Source organism: Pezoporus occidentalis, unplaced genomic scaffold (genome assembly GCF_034315485.1).
Source record: "Pezoporus occidentalis ecotype Australia unplaced genomic scaffold, CSIRO_AGI_Poc_V1 ctg201, whole genome shotgun sequence".
Classification (NCBI taxonomy): Eukaryota; Metazoa; Chordata; class Aves; order Psittaciformes; family Psittacidae; genus Pezoporus; species Pezoporus occidentalis.
Window position 1 is genome coordinate 595,694 of NW_026913868.1, and position 24,751 is coordinate 620,444.

Here is a 24,751-nt window from a genome sequence, read left to right on the forward strand (position 1 = left end):
CTTCCCTGCAGTTGTATTTCCATATTGCACCTGCCCAGATCAGACCTTGACACTACAAAGGTAAAATAAGAAACTAGAAAGAATACTCAAAAGCAGGCATTCAGCTAATGCAGCATAGATTCATCCACTCCAACACAGAAAAGCCTGCACAGCTGTTAGATAACTGACAGTATGATTGAATCATTATGAAGGAAAAAAATGTATTGTATGGAAGTTTTCAGAGAAAAATATTAGAAACATGAATGATAGGTCTGACCTGTGAGGGGAAGAAAGCTAAATGAATGGGTGAGCAGCAATCTCTCACTGAACTTAAAAATGTTGCTCCTTGCTCAGCACCACAAACATGACAACTTTTGTTCTATAAATCAAGAAACAGGGAGTATAAACAAGTTTACAAATTGAAAGCAACTTTTAAAAGATAAATTTCAGGTTTCTACAACATACAAAGATGAACTCCAAGGAGCCTTCCTCCCTTCCTCGTTCAAATTCAAATGAAGCAGCCCTTTGTGCTTCTCTTCTCTTTTCAAATTTCCTTCCTCGTCTCCATGGGAACCCCCTGGCTGACAAGCCTCCGAGCAGAGCAAGAGGCCAAGCCGAGCAAGGGGTGTGAAAAGGGGAGAGAGTCAAAGGGCAGAATTTGGCTCGGGAGAATCAAGATGCCAACCTTTGTCACCCCACAAAGAGGGGGGGTAACCATAGGAACTCACTCCGCAGGGCAGGGGTGGAGAGGAGGAGGGACCAGCATGGCCAAATTCACAAGATGAGAAACAAAATACAATCCCTGGACCTAGGGTAAGGAAAAAGAAAAAAGTCTTACAAATTAAAAAAAAAAAAAAAAAAAAGAAATAAAACTTTTAAGGACCAAGTATCCAACTTCACACTGGTTTTAAGACCACATAATTGCATCGTATTAATTTATATGCAAGCAGAGAGAAACTGGGCAGATCTGATTTGCAAGTCTTACACATTTAATGTGCTCCTGAAGAGATGCTTAATACCGCTCTTGCCTTTGATGGCCTCTGAAGATGTTTTCTGAATGCCTCACAATAACTGGAAGCCACACAGCTCCAGGATTGCTACTGAGCTACAGCTTCAAACATGCAGCGCCAGTTTACACTAATAGTTCTGCAGATAGTCTTGTCATTATTGTTGCTGCAAGAGCAATCTGACAAAGCAGATTTACATACAGAATATTAACATGCCATTGCACTCATGTCTTCATAAAGATATAAATATGGCATAATTTTATTCTTGCAGCTTGTAAAAGAGACAGCAGGAGGATGAAGCATGAAACAGCTCTATAAAATCACAAGTGATACATAAAGAAAAAATACGGTCCAGTTGTTCCCTGTATCTTCAGCACAAGAAGTATGGAACATAAAAACAGCAGGTGGAGCATTTGAAGTGGAAAAAAACACAACAGCAAATTCTTCATATGATGCCTTTAACTTAGATAACTATTTGCCACTGTTTTGTTTGAATGCTAAAATAATGTATGAGTACAGGAAGAAAACTGATGCATTTTCATAGAATCACAGAATCCAGGTTGGAAAGGACCTCAAGGATCATCTGGTCCAATCTATCTTGGCAAAATGTGACCTAGACTAGATGTCCCAGCACCCCACTAGCCAGGGGTTCATAACATCTTTGTCCCTTGCTGATGTTCCCCAGCATCCTGCTGGCTTTCTTTGCTGCAGCTGCATACTGTTCACTCTTATTGAGCTTGTAATATTTTAGAACAATGCATCAAAGGTTACTAATGCCAGACATCATTTCCAAGCCACAGATCACTGAAGATGGAAGAGCAGACTGGGTAAATTTCCATGACATACCTGACCTGCTCCATACAGCACCTGCTGCAAGCCACCACCAGTTGACAGAATAACAGGCTAAACAGACCTCTGGTCTGACTTTGTATCACTGTTCTTAGGTTCTCACATTTATGCATCTCCTCCCCAGCTTCATTTCTACTAGCCTGTTTGTCACACCAAACACATTCTTTTAAAGAGTATTTTATTGCCTTGCCTGTCCAAAGCATTGCAAGATTGAATAATGAACTCAGTTCAAGAGTACTAGGTTCCTCAACCATTTTGCTGCCTACAGGCTGCTTACATTCAGTACCAGTTTGGTGGTAGATGTAGGACAACCTACTGGCTCCATTTCCTTCAGAAAGTCACAAAACCCTCATGTGTTTCCATCTCTTAATGATCAGGAAACAAAATGGGGAGTAAGGTGGAACAAATGAGGCACATGTGAATTTAAGATTTGTCCTTTGAATGTTAAAAACATGCTTTGTTGAATTATTCTTCTCATACCACAGAACACAGGAGCTTCACAGCCACACAAGAACATCCCACTGATACAAAAATAATGCAAATCCATAAAACCTAGCCTAACTTTCTCTAAAATCACCACAAATGTTTCCTGAAACAAAGAAGAAAGCCGCAGCCATAGGAGCAAGACAATGGTAAAATTTACGGTAACTGCTCCTTGGTGCTTATTACTTCATACTTATTCTCAGTCTGTTGTGGCTTTCTTTTTGAATTCAACTATCCTATAATTGGAACCATTATCACACACGAGAGAAAGCAAGAAAACCCCACCACTTCAAATGACCAGCAGAATAAAAAATACATCCTAGCCAAGCCACACAACTTTTAAGTAGTAGACAGTTATTTACTGCCTACTGCCCAGGCAGTCCCTGCCCAGGCTTTGCCCAAAAAACACTGGTAAAAGACTGGCAAGTTGAAAGTACAGAAAACTAAAGAGCTTCCAACCTGTTACATCAGCTCACAAGTTATAACTGAGATACCTAAAGAATCTTTGTATCAGAAGATTGTAAAGGGGAAAAAGTCTAACTTGGACAAAACAGAAGTGTTGACTTGATTCTACAACAGACATGCTCAGTCTCTGCCTTACAAGAGAGACAGAATCTCATAAATATAAGTGCAAAATACAAGGTAGCTATTTCCATACCAATACAGCAGAACTATATCCTCTAAGTTACACACGCTACTAGATATAAAGCTAAGTCTACTCACTGTACAAATACTAACCTGTATTACTACAGCATTTATATACATACACAATATAAACATGTTTCTTGTCCCACAGCAGCATCATCTGAGAGAATCAACTGGCTGATTTTGATTAAGGTAGAAAAAAGCATACAAAGACAGGAATGAATGTCTGTACGTTTGTAACGGTAATGGTACACAGCAAGACCAATATCCCCTTAAGGCTCTGGCACAACATTCTTCTGCCTCTGAGTTTATGCTTGCAGTTATAAAGCTACAGCTGACTACACAGCACATTGTCATTTAACTCTTCAAAAGAAATTCATGCGTGTTCCAACTTTGCTGTTATTTCCTCTTTAAGCCTCCAACAGATGCGGCAGAATTAGACATACTGCAAAGCTATTTGTCTTTATGACCCTGAAAACAAGCCCGCTGTGAATAGATGTTGATTAAGATATAGGTCTTTTCCTTTAAAATGAATCATTACATAAAACTAATGTTTTTTTCATATGCTTTCACAAAACTATTAGGCTAAACTTCATTTCCATATTTCTGGTTGAACCATCATTTGGAATTAATCTTTTATTCAATAAAATATGAACACTGTGGCAGAGGTCACCTTCAATGCACAGTCATTTATGGATTTAACAAAAACCCCAAACACTCCCTCTCCTCATCTTCTCTCTCACTACTGATCTTCATTTTGAAAATATTCATGTGGCATCTTGTTCTTCTTGATAAACATGAAAGACTAGAAAAGAGTATCTCTGAATTTATTCTCTGGAGCACATATGATAACCAGACAAAAGAAAGGAAGGGTTTCTAACACTTGCTATCTAGTTCTGCTGTTTGAGCACTGAGGATCTATATGCAGAAGTTTTAACCCTTGTATTCTTTGCATCTCTTTTAGAAACATAGCATCTTTTTAGTACTTTATTCTTTCATGCTTTAATGTCAGGGTCTTAGCATTTTTTTGTGAGATAGAGATTCTGAGGTTGGATAAAAGATGCAAATATGCCTAAGTGAAACCAGAGGTTCCTTAAGAGTGAGAAGAGTTGAATACATCATTTTGAGGGATAACAGGTAGAAATGTTAGATGGCAGGAGGAAGCTTCAGAAGATTTCTAGGCAAAGACAAGGCTTTTTCCTTTCTTCCTTATTTAAACCTCTACCAACTTTAAAGCAGGTGTAAATATGTAGCTCTGCTTTATCTGCAATTATCTCACATGGCTGCACTTTCAGTCCAAAGAGCCTAAACGCTTCAGAATTACTTGGATTTGCAATACTCATTCAGAATATCTTGAAGTTCACTGGTCCTTAATGTGAAAAGGATCAAACTGATGGTCCTAATATGAGACTATGAGGCTATGCTGAAGAGACAGCTTCCTCAGAAGCCTTGTTTTACAAAACTGTCAGATCATACTATTTCTTGTGCGGATCCACTTGGGAACGTAACAGCTCCAGTTCTTCCCTAATTGTTCTTAGCCACTCAGGAGTTCACCTTTGCACAACACTCACTTTATACATCAAGACTGAAGCCACAAGCTGATGTGTTTCAAACAGACAACCCTCGGGTGCTCCTAAAGCAAGAATTTCTAAGCAGTACCTTATTAAGCACTCCTTTGCTGAGGCTGTAATCTGCAGAATCATCTTTGCAACTCCTGCTTTGAGACATTCTGGTTTAACAATAAAACAATCTAAAATCTTTACATGGCTATTTCTAAGGGGAAAATTCAGAGTGGGAATAAGAGAATATAAGTTAATGAAAGAGTAGGCTTTAATTAGCTGCTGCACTGCTTGCATTCCTATGATCACGCACAGTTCCATTGTTCTGTAGGCATCATAATCTTACACACTAAAGAAAATTAATCCTTACTGCAAATCGGTGTCTAAGATTAGGGTGCTTACAAAATATAGCTGATTAAAACCTACTTTTTCATTGGCTTTATATTCTTAACCTTCTAAGAGTTTTGGATGCAGAACTGAAGAACATAGAAAGGCAAGGCAAAGGGCTGAGATTTAGGAGGGTACAGTACCCGGGTAAGTCAAAAGCAGATGGGGTCAGAAAGGAATAAGAATGGAATTAATGTGAAAGAAGTTTCAGCTTTTCCACCCTGCATTCTCTCCATCCTTGCTGATCAGTAGGAAAGAAAGAAGCTTTCCACTTGTACCTCCCCCTGAAAAAAAAATCCCTTAGAAACAGGAGGAAGAATGAAGCAGCACTACCTCCCAGCTCCAGGAAAGGGAGAAATCACCATCACATAAACCAAGATCAGCGAATGTTGCATACTTCTCCCTGGCCCTTACAGAACCAAGAATTGAGAGACAATATTCCACACTGGGTCCCAGTTATCAGAAATCAGTAGTACTATATGCCTGATAGACAAGCTGTATGAGAAGCAGCACTAAAATGAGCCACTGAATACTTGACTTACCTATATAGGAAAAAAGCCTAACTCTAACTCAGATGCTAAGACCAGGCTGGAAATAAATATAGCTATGTTGTCTGTTGATGCCATTTTAAAGCACACTTTGGTTCTTTTCTACTTAAAAAAAGACAAAAAAAAAAAGTGAACTAAGACTTCAAAGATCACTACTGGAAGGAGAGGAAAAAACACATTGCACCAAAAAAACCCACAACTGTGCCACACACACAGAAATATACTTAGGAGGATATGCGAATCTTGCAGCATGCACTGTGCTCTGCGGCTGGTCAACACCATTATCCTCTGCAATCAGTACAAGCAAGAAACCACTAGATTTGAAATAGGGTGTGAAAAACCAGGTGTCTCCACATATGTAGTGGTATATTATATGACAAAGTCCATTAAATATTCACTAGCTCTGCTTCTAAACACTCAAAACTCCATGACTGGATGGTTTATTTAAATGTCATCTACCTGGACTTGTGTAAAGCGTTCGACACTGTACCACACAACATCCTTGTCTCTAAATTGGAGCGACATCAATTTGATGGACGGACCACTCGGTCGATGAAAAACTGGCTGGATGGCCGCACACAAAGATTGTGGTCAATGGCTCAATGTCTGGCTGAAGACCAGTAACGAGTGGTGACCCTCAGGGGTCAGTGTTGGGACTGGTCTTGTTTAACATCTTCGTCGCTGACAATGGACAGTGGGATTGAGTGGGCTGCATCAAAAGGAGCGTGACCAGCAGGTAGAAGGAGGTAATCCTGTGTTCTACTCTGCTCTTGTGAGATCTCACCTGGAGTATTGTGTGCAGTTCTGGTATCCTCAATATAAAAAGGACATGGAACTGTTGGAACAAGTCCAGAGAAGGGCCACGAGGATGATCAGGGGAGTGAAGCACCTCCCATATTAAGACAAGCTGAGGAATTTGGGGCTGTTCAGCCTGGAGAAGAGAAGGCTGCGTGGAGACCTCATAGCAGCCTTCCAGTATCTGAAGGGGGCCTATAGGGATGCTGGGGAGGGACTATTCATTAGGGACTGTAGTGACAGGACAAGGGATAACGGGTTAAAACTGAAACAGGGGAAGTTTAGATTGGATATAAGGAGGAAATTCTTTCCTGTTAGGGTGGTGAGGCACTGGAATGGGTTGCCCAGGGAGGTTGTGAATGCTCCATCCCTGCAGTGTTCAAGACCAGGTTGGACGAGGCCTTGGGTGAAATGGCTTAGTGTGAGGTGTCCCTGCCCATGGCAGGGGGGTTGGAACTAGATGATCTGAAGGTCCTTTCCAACCCTAACTATTCTATGATTCTATAATCCAAGGATTCCCAGCTGGTGAATCTTGCCACACTGAGGGAGTAAGAACAGACTAGCAGTCAACATTACTTCTCCCCCCTTCCAGCTACCTCCCTCACACTGCAAAAAAACTGAATCAGTCTATGTCTGGTTCCTATCCTTTAAAGCCTCTTTGATCCTTTGCATTATTTGTGAGGTCCCACAAAAATCAGGGTATGAAGGAGGAAGTACTGGCAGTATATTTCACTGCAAAAAGGGTGGCAATCATCATATTAAACCACTTCTCTTCATCAGTGACAAAACGTTGTATGCTGTAATAGCATGCTCCCAGGCTCCAACAGGCTACCAAGTTACATGTTGTATAATAAATATACTTGTCCACAAAAATTCCACTAAGGCAGACAAAAAAAAAACCACCCTGCTTGCTAGGCTGTCATGTAAACAAGTCCTTCAAGCTAAAGGAATATTAAGTGAAAAAGAGACAGAAGATAACTCTTTGTAGCAATAATAAACCAAAAGTAGGTAAACAAGGTCAGATCCCTCAGGGGAATAAGGGTAATTTAACTTCCCTGTTATCACTGCTTCATTGGGCATACAATCCATGCTAGATGGTTTTTGTAATGAAATAACCCATTAGCTAATTGTAGAAAATGTAGAAAACCACCTTATAATGTGTTTCACACCATGGCACAAAGCAGATGAAAGGAATGACCCTGCAGAGTCGGGAAGCCACGTGTGTGCACAGGGTCTGTGCTGTGCAGTACTACAGCCCAGGACAGCTCCTAGCCCTGCTCCCCACTGTTCCTGGACAGCTCAGCCAGGCCACGGGGCCTAGGTGGGAGGCTCCCAATGCTCCCTTCCCAGCTCAGATCAACATACTCTGTCCTGACTAGTCTATATTAGCTGGCATCATTCCTTTTAGAAAGAGACAGGCATAAAACAACTCCCGTATTAGTCTCTGCTATAGCCAAGCAGATGTTACCAGAGGTTGGACTAGTGCAACCCGTGTTTGTCATCTCTTAAAGGGAGTAAAGTCCTTTCAGAAACATCAGGGGACAAAATAATGCTCTAGGTTCTTGAACACACAAAGCACTCACTTCAATCCTCCTGGATTAAAGCACTCATTGCTGATGCAGCAAGGAAATAAAAGGATAGGAACCAATTACAGTATGGACCAGTATACACTAAGATGGACTCCTCATGTAATATTCTATTTTCCTTGCTTAATTATGGTTAATACCAATATTGCTGCAACATAACAAACTGGTGACATGACTCATTAGCATTTATTACCATGATGAAGGAATCATATTGAGACTCAAAACCACAACTGACTAAATTTTTTTCCTTAGTTTTCAAAAAGTAACAAAAAATAACTGCATAAACAGTTCCTTCAGTGAAGCAATCAATGGTATGAGAAGCACCCTGAATTTGTTGCTGGTAAGACAACAGCTGTAGTATTTCTCTTCTTTGCTTCAGACTCACTCTTTGTTGTACTGTTGTGTTTCAGTACAAGCACACTTAATTTTTCTAAAGGTTTTTATTAGGAACCGTGGTGAAAAAGGTGGTACTACAAAACTGTGAGAAGTACAAGGCCTTCTCCCCTAGTACACCAAATGAATCACACTGATTCTGCTGCTACATTATTTTCCTCTTACAGCAATAATGGAAGGCTTGGAGATGAGGGATGTTTACCAGAAAAATATACCAATGCAAGCTTTAATAGACTTCATTCAGTTCAAAACTGAAGCGCTCCTTCCATTTAACTGCATTAAAGAATGCCCCAAAAGCCAGATAATAAACACTTTCTTTGTGGTAAGCACAGGTTTAAGGTGCAATCTAGGTGCTAATAGGAGTGGAAATATTCTCAAGAAAACCTGTGGCTTTTCATTCCTTTCTTCTTGCTCAAACCCCTAAGAAGCTGCAATGGAAGCACAGGCCCCTGCACAGTGAATTTAAGCTTCAGAACAGCCTTGTTTCCTTGCACATCCTTCACCACTATTCACAAAGCATTCAGAAGTAGTTCATAGTATACCCTCAGACTGAAAACACTGGCCTATATACTAAATATATTGGCAGAAGGGACTCATATATACACCCAAAACGCCAACACACCCATGCTAAATTTAAGAGTGGCTTTGGCATCAAGCTAGTATATGAATTCCAGCACCACAGTGTTCCACTCCAGCTAATTCATGCTATTAAGCTGAGCTTTATACCACAGAACACAGAGGAGTAACATTGGCTCCTCAACTGTTTCTCTCTCTGTAGCAGAAAGCTTTTTTATGGAGATAAGACCAATTACAGTGGTTACTCTGGCTCAGGCTGCGGGTCCATATGATTACTGCTCTGCTTCCAACAGTGGCCACAAACAGACTGTTAGTGAAAGTGATATTTTTGACAGCTCTCCGAAACCATTGGTTTAACATGCAACAAAAGCCAGAAAAAATGAACGTAATGCTGGCCATTTCTAGGAAGCTATTAACAGCCAAAAGGTGATTTTATTTGTGAATAAATCCCCCGTGTGCTCACACCTCGAGTGGTGTGACATTTCCATCTCTGCACCTCAGCAAGGACAAGGCTACACAAAGGGAAAGAGAAAGGTAACTAGAATTATTACAGAAATTAAACAGCTGAATTGCAAGAAGAAAGCCTGAACAGCTGGAACACTTCAGTTTGAGAAGAGAAGCCTGGAGGGTAAAATGAGGTTTCCAAAAATCACAAGTGTAACAGAGGATTTAACTGCAGCACAAAATTGCACAATACTGGAACAAAAGGGTATTAATGGAACTAGCAGGAAAGCGATTTAAAACAAGTTAGAGAACAAGTGCTTCTTCTACCTGGTGTGAAGTGAACTGCTTGACAATATTTGGGTCATAAAATAATTTTGAGAAATCCATTGATAAAAGATCCATCAAATGATACCAAAGGGAACAGGCAGAGACCTAATAACCAGGATTCAGGGGCTGTGGGTACTGGGGATGCACCAGAGCAACAGCCCACAGGCAAGAGAGTTGCAACCCTTTCCTGAATAGCACTTCCTCTTGTCAGGAGCAGATTGCGAATACATGGTAAAATGGACCATTAGGACATTTCTCACATTCCCTAAATGCTCTCCCAACCTGTGACACTTCATAGAAACACAGATTGGTTTGGATTGGAGAAGACTTTAAAGCTCATCTAGTTCCAACTCCCTGCCACGGGCAGAGACACCTTCCACTAGACCAGGTTGCTCCAAGCCCCGTCCAACCTGGCCTTGAACACTGCCAGGGATGAGGCAGCCACAGCTTCTCCGAGCAATCTGTGCCAGGGCCTCACCACCCTCAGGGAAAAAAATTTCCTCCTTACAACTCATCTAATTCTCCCCTCTTGTCAGTTTAAAGCCATTCCCCCTTGTCCTGTCCCTACAGGATCTTGTCAAAAGTCCCTCTCCAGCGTTCTTGTCAGCCCCTTTAGGCACTGGAAGCTGCTGTAAGGTCTCTGTGGAGCCTTCTCTTCTCCAGCCTGTCTCTATAGAAGAGGAGCTCCAACCCTCAGAGCATCTTTGTGTCTTTCTCTGGACTTGCTCCAACTCACCCATTCTGCTGAGGAGCCTGAAGTGGTTTTTTTTTTCTACCTAGTCACCTTCACTGGCACTATCTTTCAAGTTGTGTTCCAGTCTCCTCAAACATTTTTCATCCACAGTACTAAGAGTTCCACAGCTCTATACTGCCATTTATTTGAAGAACCACCCCTTCCTTTTCATTCTGACTTGGCTTCTAGCAACCTAATTCCTGTGCTGAAAGAGACAGTATACAGTCAATTCCTGTAACCCTTTGCATGCTACTTATGATGGAAATTGTTGCTGTTGTTGTGGGGGTTTTCTTCTATTTTAAAAGTAGGCTAAAGTGCCCTGCCACAGTCTAACACTCCTCATATGGGACATGTCCCACATGTTCCAAAAGCCTGTGGTCATTCTTCCTGTTCTTCTCTGGATCTATTTCAATTCAAGCTCATTTTCTGAGACAGCTTAGAACTTCACACAACACTCCAGCTATTTGTGAGCCACAGGGTTCTATAACATCACTATAATGTCTGGTCTTTATTCCTTCCCTAATTATTCCACGTCTGATTTTCCTTTTGGCTTTCCTACTGCTCTGTCAAGCTTTCAGCTGACATTTCAACAGAACAAACCATTCTTAAGTCCAATGAAATGAGCTGACCACTACAACTGGTATGAGGAATATAATTTCCCGTAAAACACACATATTTATCACTTCCAGTTTTCTCAACAATCTTACAGCTTAATGTATCTGAAACGTAATCTCAAGATCTTCACAGCTGTTCAGCCTGGAAAAAAGAAGGCTCAGGGGAGACCTTATCCCCATGTTCCAGTTCTTAAAGGATGACTACAAAGAAGACAGAGACTCCCATTTTACAAGCAGTCACATGGAAAAGGCAAGGGGTGATAGGCACAAGTTACTCCTGGGGAGATTCCAACTGAACACAAGAGGAAAATTTTTCACCCTGAGAATAATCAGACATTGGAATAACCTCCCCAGGGAAGTGGTGACTCCCTAACATTGGACACTTAAGATCTGGCTAGACAGGGTGCTAGGCCATCCAGTCTAGCTCATGCTTTGCCAAGAAAGGTTGGACCAGATGATCCTTGAGGTTCCTTCCGAAATGGGATTCTAGGATTCTCCCACTATGCAACAAAACCTAACCCCACTATCTCCACACCTCTTCAAGTCAAGTCCCAGATTTCTTCAGTCCAGTTGGTTTCATCAATTCTTTTAATATCCTAAATTCCACCTTTCAAAGCATACTAAACAGTTTGTACACACCCAGCTATTCATGCTGTTATCATACTAAACTTGCTTACTTGCTTTGGCTTCATTTATCCTCCTTACAGTTAGATCTTCGAAGGTCCTCAGAACTTACCAGAATCAATTCTAAAACAAAATTCATTCCTGTTGCTATGTATTTAATATAACTGAAATCCCTAGTCACATCCATTGAGCCATTGCAATGCAAGCCCATAGTTCTTTAAAACAAAGCAAATTCTAAATTACTGGCTGGGCTGGGCTTAAGCCATGACAGAATCTCTATTTTCTTCTTACATTAAAAAGACTGCCAAATCTGGTTCACAACCAGATTTCTTCTATAGGAAGACTACATAAAGCCTTGGTTTTTTTTATTATTTAACAAGAACAATTAAGTTTCTATATTATCAGGAAGAGCATTAAAAGATGAAAACATGATTATTTCTTCTGTCCTCAGCATACAGCACAGTACCCACGAGGATTCCCAAGCACTTCAAAAATACAAACAAACCTCTCATGACGTTATTCATGCACAAATCTCTCATGAAAATTTGAAGAGGCTGACAGTGAGACCTGCCTAATATTCTGAATTTCCATCAATTTCAGTCATATCACACTATACCAAGTAAGGAAACTCCTTAGGTAGGGTGGCAGGATAGAGACTTGAAGTGAACTTAAAAGTCTTGCATAAAATAGTGTAGAGATAAAAAGAGACTAAGTGTGTGGCTAAAGCTCCATGAAGAAAGTTCTCCAAAGAAAGATTAGATAGATAGAAGTATAAAGGTGTTGGGTTTTTTTGAAAAGGAGAAAATTATTACACATCAATCCAAAGGAGGGTTTGAGGGATAACGGTAACAGTAATAAGGTACCATTATTACAAATCACAGAATCATAGAATCATAGAATAGTTAGGGTTGGAAAGGACCTTAAGATCATCTAGTTCCAGGCCCCCTGCCATGGGCAGGGACACCTCACACTAAACCATCTCACTCGAGGCTTCGTCCAACCTGGCCTTGAACACTGCAGGGATGGAGCATTCACAACCTCCCTGGACAACCCATTCCAGTGCCTCACAACCCTAACAGGAAAGAATTCCCTCCTCATATCCAACCTAAACTTCCCCTGTTTCAGTTTTAACCCGTTACCCCTTGTCCTGTCACTACAGTCCCTAATGAAGAGTTCCTCCCCAGCATCCCTATAGGCCCCCTTCAGATACTGGAAGGCTGCTATGAGGTCTCCACGCAGCCTTCTCTTCTCAAGGCTGAACAGCCCCAACTTTCTCAGCCTATCTTCATACAGGAGGTGCTCCAGTCCCCTGATCATCCTTGTGGCCCTTCTCTGGAAGTGCAAATCTCAAATCTTGTCTTCCTGTACATGAAACAGGAAGAAGTTAACTAAATTTTCCACAGACCAGACATTCTTGCAGCTGAGAAAAGCCATGCTAACACATAAGCAATTTCTGTTATTTTTATAGCATGTCTTATTATTCTCATTTTCTTCACACTGAGTTTCAGGCAAGTAGGAAAAGACCAAATATTACAAAACCACCAAAGAATGTAGTCTTCAGAACTGAAGATCTTCTAGTCATTGTTCAGTATGCTGCTTTCCTGGCATTTAGTTAAGTGACAGATCATTCAGAATATGCATTCTTGATCTAACTATTTAAAGTAACAGACTAACACACAAACATATACAGAGTATTTCACACTCAGTTATATTAAATTAGGCAAACACTGTAGTCATAGAATATTTGGTATTTGGTTTTATATTTAAAATACTAATTATCTTGTTTTTTTTATTTTTCAATTATTTCTAATATAAATATCTTCCTGGATTCTGTTACCAATTATTTGTCAACTAACAGCCAAAAACATATTGCTGAAAAGAAACAGGCTTACCTCCATTGCTAATGCTGCTGTTTGTTGGTCATAATGGTTCAGAAGATTAGGCATAAAGGTGGTATTGTAAGGCAGGTCCTGGCACATCCGCAAGATGATGGGCTCACAAGAAAATAAACTGTGCCCTCGTGTGTGCCCCATTAAAACATCCCAAAGCCAAAGGTAACACAACATCCAGCTAATAGCCATCCTTCCACACTGGGAATGGGGCTGGCTGTTGAGCCCACTCAGAAAGCTCCAACTCCTCATGTACTCCCAGATTTCACTTCAACAGCAATGTTTTCAGTCCTTGTTTAAGGTTCTTCAAAACCAGAATCCTCTTTGCATACAACATCCTTAGCTCAGTCCAGAAGATGACGTATTAGAGACGGACATGACAGAAATCTTGCTTTTCTTTTTGCAGTATTATATAGCAAGTGGTAGGTTAAAGTATTAAAATGCTTAACCACATTCCCAAACAATTGACCCCATTGTGACAGAAGAACAGTCAAGTTACTTTCTTCTTTTGTTAGATAACCTAGAATAAAGAACACAACAAAGAGACCATAATAAAAAGCCTTGTAATTGTTTAAAATACTTCAGCTCTAAATAGCCTGGCAGACAAATTGCTTCAAGTTCTCATGTGCAAGACTAGAGGGTCCCTTGACAAATTTTAATCCTGGTTTCAGGCTATTTCTGACAAAAAAGAAGCTGGTATGCTATAAAACTCTACCCAAAAAGGATGGAGAAAATGGGAAATGTATTTACTATGAAGGACTAAATTTAACTGTGAGCATTACAATCATTGACCACACTGAAACCCGGCTATTTATGACTCAGCATCTCCACTGGTACATTCACATAGATAGCATCTTTCTAGTTGCATGGCCTCGTAGTTTCTGCTGAATAATTATAAAACAAAAACAAAACAGTCACTACCACCAATACACAAGTCCCAGCTTGCAGGACTGGAGACTACAGCTCTGCCCAGCAAGCTACAGTCGTGGTTTGGCTCCCTGTGTTCAAATAGATAATTTTAGTTTGGTTGTAAACAACTTATTTGTTGTCTCTAACCCATTTTAATGGCACACATCTCAGCTCTTCCTCTCCAGAAGCCACCATAACAGCCAGGGGTAAGCTGGAAGACAGCATTCTTTGAGCACCCCTTTCTCCACAAACTCTTGAAGATGGAAATTGCAAAGGTATTTTAGAGGGTTGCTCTGCCAGTTCCACTCTACCTATAGAGCCAATTCAAACAACAATCGTTCCCCAAGGCTGGAGCTGCATTTTCTCAGCACTAAGCGGCTGGAGTGGAACAAACAGAATGGGGACTTCAGCACATAGTGCTAAGACAGACCTGTAAAAATATAAAGAGGTCCTTTTCTTACAATAATTCTTACAGCAATGAAATTTGCAAAATCCAGTCTCCAACGAACTGCTTTTTTTAAAAAAATGGTTAAAAAAGGTAACAGTAATTTAGAAATTCTGTTTGAATGGGAGAACCTCAAGCACTCTATCAATATTCCCAAGAGTAGGTAATCACAAACTTGAGCAGACTTCCCATCTTGAGAGAGCAAATCTTTTCCTTAGATATTCAGGAAAGGAAATAAATTCTACACATGAGCGGAGGAGAAAGTTTTTCCTTTCTCCCTACTGCAAACTTTGTGAGAGGTACAAAAGAGTTAATAATCAGACTCATGGTGGTATCAGCACATCAGAAAAGTTATGCATGCACACCATTGTTTACATAGGCCCATCTTATGGTAAGAAAAATTAAATAACATACAGCTCTTGAAACTCTCATACCCTTTGAGAGTTGGACTAGATAATCTTGATAGGTTTTTTCTAACCTAAACACTTCTGTGCGTCTCTTTAAAATCATGTGTGGCAATGGTTTTGCTGTAGCTGTGCAAGACAGTCTAGGAAAAACAAATATGCAAATAGGAAAAAGACCAAGATGCGAAATATAAACATAATAAATTAGGGTAATTGACAACTTGCTGTCATAGGCTCCTTACTCTCTCACATCTATTGACGGGGAATCCATCTTTGAAGCAGCCCTGAAGTACATAAAGAATATTAAAATCGTTCCAAACCTAAGAAAAATAGAACATGACCAGAAAAGATCATGACCAGAACCATCCACATCTTAAGTCAGGTGGCAGAACCAACACAGCTCAAACCACATCATCTCACTTATATTCTAGCCAGTCAACACCCTGAATTTAAAAGATCAAAATTAGCCACAGTGTTTAAGACATGCTACATCTAACCACACCTGATTTTAATCCAATTTTATAGAATAAAATTATAGACTCACAGAACAGTTTGGGTTTGAGGAGACCTTAATCATCCAATTCCAGCCCCCTGCCATGGGCAGGGACACCTTCCACTAGAGTAGGTTGTTCCAAGCTCTGTTCAACCTGAACGAGCTGTTAGGAAGTTGTTCCCTGTGAGGGTGGTGAGGCCCTGGCACAGGCTGCCCAGAGAAGCTGTGGCTGCCCCATCCCTGGCAGTGTTCCAAGCTCTGTTCAACCTGGCCTTGAACACTGCCAGGGATGGGGCAGCCACAGCTTCTCTGGGCAACCTGTGCCAGGGCCTCATCACCCTCACAGGGAACAACTTCCTAACAGCTCATCTAAATCTCTCCCATGTGAGTTTGAAGCCATTCCCCCTCGTCCTGTCACTACAGGACCTTGTCAGAAGTCCCTCTCTCCTGCTTTCCTTTCAGCCCCTTTAAATACTAGGGGGCTGCTTTGAGGCCTCCTGGGAGCCTTCTCTTCTCCAGGCTGAACAAGCCTTGAAAAGCTATGTCCTTCTGATCCCAGGACTTACTTTAAGAATTTCTTGTCTCTCTCAAAAAAAAAAAACCAAACCAACCCTCAAGCCCACAAAACAAAGCTCTGAACTATGCCATTTGCCAGGCATCATTACTTAAACCTGAAGACTTCTGCATATTCTCCTATCCTGACCAGAGATTACAAGTTCCAGACAAACAAAACTGATTTCTACTTAGTTTTGTACAAGCTGTTCAATCGCCTTCGAATCTAGCTTTTTGATTTCAACATTTTAATAATAGTTCCCCAAACTCAGGAAAAGAAGCCTTTTCAGTTTGTTGTCATCTTCAGAACACTGGTTTCAAGTTTGTTTTTTTTTTCTTTTTGCCCAAAACTTTGGCTGCCAGCTCCAAAAGACTTCATTCAACAACTTCAGTGAAATCAACTTGCAGTGCAGATTAGCCATCGATTTCCTCACATGCTCCCTGTAGTTCTACTGACCACTGCAGGAATGGCACCCAAGAAGTTCAGAAGCAGTGGCAGATGAACTGCACTCACACCAATTACTATGTTAAATTCTGAAGCCCAAACATTGGGCAAATCCAGGTTAGGATCTAGAGTCTTGGGAAAAACTCCAAGAACACTTCACACAAATCATCACATTCATGACATGCAAAGCAGAGATTCCAAACAAATCACCCATCCTCTGACTTCCCACAACCTCAAACTGAGAAAAAACATGCAAAAACCCAGAGTCAGTAAGCCACAAAAAGTTTTAACTATGCAAAAAGCAGAAAATAAAAAGTCATGTCTTTTCAAGTCTTTTCATTTTATGCTCAAGATCTCACTACAACATAGTATCAGAAAGTAAATGAAGAATATATTTACTAGAGACAGAAAAGAACATCAAATTGTATAGCCTAGTCATCTAGTGCCCTTTCATAGAAGAAAAAAAACCCACATAAATTCTAGGTAAAATTAAGTGAAAAGACAACTGTATCATTGCGAAAGAAGACAAAGGTTTTGCAAATGATAACCTATTAATTTGTGTAGACAGATGAATGGTGTAATAAGCAATCTTTAGTGTCAAGATAGTTTCTTACCACAGATCTAGTTCTGTATACTCTTTGTTAAGTCTCTACATATGAAATTTTGTGGTTATTTTTATATGTACATAGAAACAAAACACAACACCTTCAATGACACTGGGGATAAAAGAGGAGGAGTGGATTCCCACTGATCTACCCCAAGGCACTGCAAAAATACTGCAGGCAAAAGGGGTAGGAAACAACTAGTTTGTTAGTGTTGTTATGAATTTATACATTAGTTATAATCATAGGAAGCCTATACAATTCCTGATGTAAAGGATAAATTAAGACATGCATAAACAACTATTATCAAGAGTGAAAATCATGAAATGAAAGGGTTGACTCCCACAAGTGATTTTTTTTTTCCAAATAAATTTCAAATTACTAAGGGAGAATGAGAAAAAAGTCATCATTCAGAAATAAAGTATGTAGGTGGATTAATTCACAGTTATCTGTCCCAGAGAAACGGGGTGATAAAACAACGAACCAGACTCCTCCAGTACAAGTGAGGAGACAAGAGGAGAATGCCACCTTAGTCATTCCCCACCCAGTTCTGGTCATGGAGAAAAGAAAGGAGCTAATTCATTGCATCCAAGCACCATCAGTGCTTCCCCAGCCCATTCTCACCCACATGAAGGCACAAAAGGAGAACACATTATTATCCCAACTCCATTTTAATCAGTCAGTGGGAAAGAAACTCCAATGCTGAACTCCCCTGTTGCACTTGTTATGTATTAAAGGAGAACCACATGATAATCCCTCCCATCTTCAATTTCAGTTAAGAGACAGTGAGGAAACAGGACACATGCTTCACTCTCCCACTCCTCACCGTACTGATAGGGCAGAATGATGAGGCACACAACATCTCCTCTTCCCCTCTCCCTCCTCACAGTGACACCATGAGTGTCCCAGGTCTACTGCAAGGAGGACAGAAAGGCAGCCCTTTCATGATCAGATTCTTCATGTACATGGAGGTACAGGTCTAGCATCTCTCTCCACTTGAGTTCCTATTGCATGGCAAGCTAAAGGAACTGGAGAGGAGATAGCTTAGTTCGGGAGAGGAGGTAGGGTACAGACTCAACTAGCATCCCCTTCCCCCTTGAATCATCACTATTTTAGAGGCAAAAGGAACAAGGGCACAGATGGGACTATCATCGTTTTGGATTCCTGCCACACTGCAAAGGAAAAGGAAGGGTATATATGTACATAAGGCTACATAAGCACCCCTTTCTTGGGTCCCCCCTTGCATTGCAAAAGGAAGAGAGCGTGTGGATAGAGACAGCATCCCCCCGGACTCTCCCTACACTGCAAAGCGGAAAGGACGAGGGAGGTATGCATAGGACTAGCATCCCTTTCCTGCGGCTACCGCACTGCAACATGAAAGGAGGGCAGCGTGGATCTAGCAACCCCTTGGGTCCTCACCGCTCCGCAGAAGAGGTGCGGGAGCGAGGAGGGGGAACAGCACCTCTGCTCCTCGGGGCCCCGGTGCACTGCGGGGGGAAGGAAGATCCGCACCCCCTCCCCTTGAGTCCCTAAGGAAAAGGGAAGGAAAATGCACGGGACGAGCATCCCCTTCTGCTGGCTCTCAGCGGCTGGTAGGGACAGGGGAGCGGGAATGCCCCGGACGAGCATCTGCCGAGGGAGAGGGAATGGATCCAGCATCTCCATGTCGCGCGGCGGAGCACAGGAAGACCACCTTTCGACTCGGCCCGCCGCAGCCGAGTGGGGGGGACTTAACCCTCCACTCCGCTCGCTCCCCTGCCCTGAGGGCGCTTCATGGCCGCCCCCCCACAGCGCCGTCTCCGGGAACGGGTGTCTCTGCCTGTGGCGAGCGAGGCGGCCGCTGCAGGGGTGAAAGAACGACACCCCCGACGGAAACCCCCTGCCCAACCTCACATCACACCCCGCTCCGCGCCGCCAGGGGCCCAGATCCCCGCCGTTACCTCAGCGCAAGGTCCCGCCGCTCCAGCTCCTCTCCTCCGCCTCAGGTGGCGGCGGCAGCGACCGCGCCTCCCCGCGCCCGACCCCGCCGCAGCGTCCGCCACGCCCCTCGCCTCCGCCACGCCCCCCCGCGCCGCCACGCCACGCCCCTCTCCCTGTCCGCACAAACGAGCCAATCCGAACGGCCAGAGCTGGTTGCTAGGTAGAACAGAACCTCAGCTTCGACTGCTCCGCCGCTAGTGGGATCTGATTGGCTAGCGCGCTCCCGGGGTGTGTGGGGGAGCGGTTTCTATAGCGACGGGAAGCGGCCTGGCGGGACGAGTAGGCCGCACCGTCCGTGGGCGGGAGGACGCAGGTGAGGGGGGGTCCGGCCCGGCCGCGATGGGGACCAGGGGCTGAGGGGACACCGTGGTGGAAGGATCCCCTGGGAGACAGTGGAGCACACGGGGTGTGTGGGGAGGGGCTGTGACTGAAGTGGGGCCCAAGGGGACAGGTGCTGAATGACATTAGGAGGGACAAACGCTGAGTGGCATGGGGAGCCCACAAATACAGAGAGATACAGAGGAACAGAGACAGGACAAACTCCATAGGGTATGTGGAGGGGATATCAGATTCCATAGGATGCAGGGAGGGAGTCTGATGGGATGACTAAGAGACTGGATTGAGAGCAGTCCTGAGGAGAAGGACCTGGGAGTGTTGGTTAATGAGAAACTGAACATGACAGTCCCTCATACTTCTACAGCAATATAAGGTACATGAAGTTCAACCAGACCCAAGTGCAAGGTCTTGCACCTGTGCTCGGGGCAAGCACAAATACGGGCTGGGGGAGACTGGATTGAGAGCAGACCTGAGGAGAAGGACTTGGGGCTGTTGGCTGCTAAGAAGCTCCCCATGACCCAGCAGTGTGCGCTTGAGCCCAGAAACCAACCGTGTCCTGGGCTGCATCACCAGCAGTGTGACCAGCAGGTCGAGGGAGGGGATGCTCCCTCTCTGGCGAGACCCCCCTGCAACCTGGTGTCCAGCTCTGGGGCCCCCAGCATACAAAGGATGTGGAGCTGTTGGAAGGAGTCCAGAGGAGGCCATGAAGATGCTCCAAGGGCTGGAGCACCCCTGCTATGGAGACAGGCTGAGAGAGCTGGGCTTGTTCAGCCTGGAGAAGAGAAGGCTCCAGGAGACCTTAGAGCAGCTTCCAGTGGCTAAAGGGGCTGGCAAGAAATCTGGAGAGGGGCTTTTGACAAGGGCCCGTAGGGACAGGACAAGGGGGAATGGCTTTAACCTGACAGAAGGGAGATTTAGATGAGATCTCAGGCAGAAGTTGCTCCCTGTGAGGGTGATGAGGCCCTGGCACAGGTTGCCCAGAGAAGCTGTGGCTGCCCCATCCCTGGCAGTGTTCAAGGCCAGGCTGGATGGGGCTTGGGGCAACCTGGTCTAGCGGAAGGTGTCCCTGCCTGTGGCAGGGGGTTGGAACTGGATGATTGTCTTAAATTGTCTTTGGGTCAACTCAAACCGTCCTGTAATTCTGTGATTCTATGAAGATGGAAATCCCCAGCATGCACCAAGCATGGCTCATGTTGTGAGGAAGGAGGGCTCTGATGCACTCACTGAAGAAGGTATAAACACTGCAGTGTGCGACACTGAGATCCTCCAAGCCAGCTGGACAAACATCTGTGTCAAGGTCACAGAGCCTTTCATGGGACTGGGGACAACCATGAGAAGATTGATGGGGTAGTGTGGAATACTGACAATGTCATGCAGCCAGAGAGGACATGTTAATGGAGGACAGGGTGTTACTATGCAGTGACAAATGTGGAAGGCTGGGTGATACTAGTGCTTTGCAGCTTGTCACTTACGGGCTAGGTAGAGGGAAATGAGAAGTACAGTATTGGCCTCTTTGTTGTAAATCACTGCAAATATGCACTTTCCCTCATGCCCTTCTCCCAGTACCATTTTCACAGATGTCCCTCTACAGATGAGGATCTCTTTCACATTATCTTTTCCACACTTTTTTTCCATTTTGAATGCCCTATAGTTTGGCCTCCACTTCAGTTTGCTTTTCTGTTACTGCTGTTTAAAGCATTTCTTCCATATCATCAATCATCACACTATTTATTGCTGATATAATAATTTACAACGAAAACTACGTTCCTGTCTGATCTTGAGATTAATTTAAATTCTGTTTATTCACAACTGAACTCCTTGACTGTGCCATGGTTGTCACATGGATTAATGTGATTAGGCTCTTTCTCTGCAAAATATATCCTTAAACCTCTGAGTGCACCAGGCTCTTTTGAACCACAAAGGCTTACTGCCATAGAGATGTGGTCAAAAACATTAATAAAGCAGGTTTGCTTCTGAAGGACTTATTTTGAGTATGGTTTGCACCAGTCTCTGGAATGCCATTCCAGAGGGCTAAGCAGAGATTAACCCAGCTAAAGGAAATTATTCCAATGCCTTTAGTTAATATGATATTATCATTGTGTATTGTTAATATTTCTTAAATGCAATCACATTTTTTTAAACCAAGGGCTTGACCCAACTTGTACTAAAATCAGTGAAAGTATTTCCATTGGCTTCAGCAGGATTTCGATCTTGAAATCATAGAATCATAGAATAGTTAGGGTTGGAAAGGACCTTAAGATCATCAAGTTCCACCCCCCCTGCCATGGGCAGGGACACCTCATCTCACTGTTAGACAATGCTGTTCATGTTTCCTGCCCTGTGAAGTTACGTCTTCTTCATACATCTCAAAAAAGCACAAATCTCTTGGATCCTCAATTAGTATACCCTTTCCTTCAAACTGTGAACAATCCTAGATACTCTCTGGCTGTAGTAGCCCAGGCAGTTTTGCTCTTTTTTAACAGTTAAACTCTGCTGGGCTCACGTGCTCTCTGCAAATCGTTTAAGATAACTGCTTTGAAGCGACTGGTGGTCTTTGACCTACTCAAACAGAACCAGCTTGAAAACATTGTATATACTCACAAAACTAGGTCTTTTCACCAAAATCTCTCTTGCACTGGTATTTACTATGCCTATCATCTGTTTCTACATCGCCTTTTTATTTTCCCTACAGAAAGGATAATAGATATTTTTCTTAGCATCATCTGCCAATAGCTTTTCGTCTTTGGTTAGTGAACCAACATTTTCCTTATATATATTTAAAGTTCTATTTCTTGTAAACCTCATTTCACATTTCTTGCTGGTTGAGTGTTTTCAGCTTAGAATCACAGAATGGTTGGGGTTGGAAAGAATCTTAAGGCTCATCTAGTCCCAACTCCTCTGCCATGGGCAGGGACACCTTTCACTAGACCAAGTTGCTCCAAGCCCCATCCAGCCTGGTCCTAATTTCACCAAAGAATTCGTCCTGTAAACACATGCCTCTGAGGTTGGACTTGGGGTTGCCTCCCTCCCTTCGTCACGATTTTGAGTGTAGCTGGGGAGATGAGGAGCAGAGAGGACACTGCTTGTGTAACTGTGTCGGCAAAGGGGTAGCGAGGGAGGGATGCGTGGCTGGCTCATCATGTATGAAGTTAAAATGTTTGGCTATGCTCACTTTTTTGCCTGATGGTACCTGCCTTTGAAGTGCTGTTTACACATCATGCTTGAACATCAAGTGGAATTCGGGCAGTCCTATGGCATGTACAGCTGCGAATATGACTTCTGCCAGGTGTGTTCTGAGCCACATTTTTGGCACAGAAGGCACATAAGAAGGTCCAGGGACATGACTGTCTCTTTGGAATTCACGGAGGTGCTTTGGGAATGCAGCTGCTCCAACACCAAGAAAGCACGTCTGCATAGGGAAACTGGAACATGAATTCAGCATTGGGAGTGTGCTGCAGTGACAAATGATGGTTTTGTGACTAATGTAGAAGGTTGTCCCTGAAAAACAGGACACGGTTGCCTGAACCTGTTTTTTTGGCAGTGGAGCTGTTTCTCTAGCTTGTAATATCGTATTTCTGTGCATTGAAAAGGGCAGGGGCCCTTCACAAAAACAACAAAACCAAATAAGTGATCCCATCTTAATGCATATCCCAAAACCACCTACTCAGTTGCACAAGAAGCCTCTAACATTGGCCAACTACACAATGTAAGGCCTTAAAATCTTAGTAAGTTTTTTAGCTTTCAGTGGCTTCTGTGGGAAGTTAAAATTGTAGAGTGCAGACAGTAAAATTATTTAAGGATCTCTATTAAAAAATAAAAAAAAAAAAAAAGAAGAGAGAAAGATCTCAGACTCTTGTAATGAACTGATTTCCTAACCATGGACTACACTCCAGCACCAGGGGCAGAGAGAAAGATTGAACAGATTTTTCATTTTTTTTCTGTATATTTCTTTGATTCCATAATAACTTAGGAAAGAAAGACAGAAAAATCTAATAAAAAAAGGTGTTGTCCCCAAACAGATCCTGCAGTGGGGTCTGAAAATTAATCTTCCATTGATACAGACAGGAATTTTTTCTGGGTAAGGAATGGGGGACTGGGCTTTCATGAAGATGTGTCTTGTGAGCCTCAGAGCTAGAAATGTAGTTTTGCTTGGTGGGTTTTGAGGTACTTGGGGCAACACAATATTGGAGTTACTTAGTGGATTTGCCTTTACTTTTTTTTCCAAAAGTCCCATTATTCGCCTTGCCACCATGAAGCTTTAAAGTGATCTGAAGTGTTTACATAAAGAATGCCTAATAATTACATGCAGGGAACTGAGATAGTTTTTAATGTGGTAAAGAAATGACTTGGTTGTCAGGCTGCTGCATTTTGAGCCTCCAGTCTGGAAATGGGATACCTGAGGTGAGCAATGACATAATCTGCTGAATTGCATAATGAATTGCTGCAGGATAGAAGATGAAGGAAAAAAAAAAAGCTTTTCCTATGTTTGGAAAAGACTTTATGAAGAAATTACTATGTCTGAACAAAGTCCACTTACTTGGTGTTACAAAAGGCAAGGGAAAATTTAGTTGTCTGATTTACTCCACATAGACATTTTTGTTTAAAAGAGCAGCAGTCAGTTCAATGCTTCAAAACCAATCTGCTGAACACAGGACCCTGAGAGATTTTAGTGCATTCTCAACCATTCAGGATTTCATTCTTTATGTTAAGTGTTACAGAAACAAATCGGCCCTTTGAGAGCTGGCATTATATGCCATCAAAATCAGGAAAAATGTAGGTAGTGTCATTTAAGTAGATGCACAAGTTACCTTCAATTTTTCGTGCCAACAACTGGAAAGAGAAATTTCATGTACTTTCTAGCTTGCTGCAAATAGCCTGTTGTGATCACTCATGCAGCAAAAATCAAAGGCTTATTCGATAACAGTTGTGACGGGGAAGACCTGCTTCATAATTAATTATATGACATTAGCACACAGAGGTTCCATGGGGAAATCTGGCCTTTACTGCCACGGTTACTGTGGGTACATGAAATAAAAGGCCCCACCCTAACTGTCCTTCAAATAATTCTACTTGTATCATTGCTGTGCTATGAAGTCATTGGATTCCTTCTACAAATAATTTGCTTTTCACTAACATACTGTAATGGA

General features: G+C 42.5%; 2 protein-coding genes across 5 annotated transcripts in view; one reads left to right on the plus strand and one right to left on the minus strand.

The window, feature by feature from the left end:
- The window catches only part of FZD3 (frizzled class receptor 3), a 63,143-nt gene extending 43,731 nt beyond the window's left edge, over positions 1-19,412 (minus strand). For 2 of the 4 annotated variants that reach the window (XM_062618578.1, XM_062618575.1), the window contains exons 1-2: positions 19,392-19,412; positions 13,442-13,958 (exon numbers count right to left, since the gene is read on the minus strand). In XM_062618578.1, coding sequence (XP_062474562.1) covers positions 13,442-13,690 — 249 coding nt within the window. In that variant the 5' untranslated portion in view covers positions 13,691-13,958; positions 19,392-19,412. Of the gene's footprint in view, positions 1-13,441; positions 13,959-19,228; positions 19,343-19,391 lie in introns of those variants that run through there. The other 2 variants (XM_062618576.1, XM_062618577.1) reach the window with 2 other exon arrangements.
- Positions 19,413-19,494: 82 nt separating this feature from the next.
- FBXO16 (F-box protein 16) overlaps positions 19,495-24,751 on the plus strand; it is a 36,951-nt gene continuing 31,694 nt past the window's right edge. The window contains exon 1 of the mRNA XM_062618609.1: positions 19,495-19,581. The gene's annotated coding sequence lies outside the window, so the exon portion shown is untranslated. The remainder of the gene's footprint in view (positions 19,582-24,751) is intronic.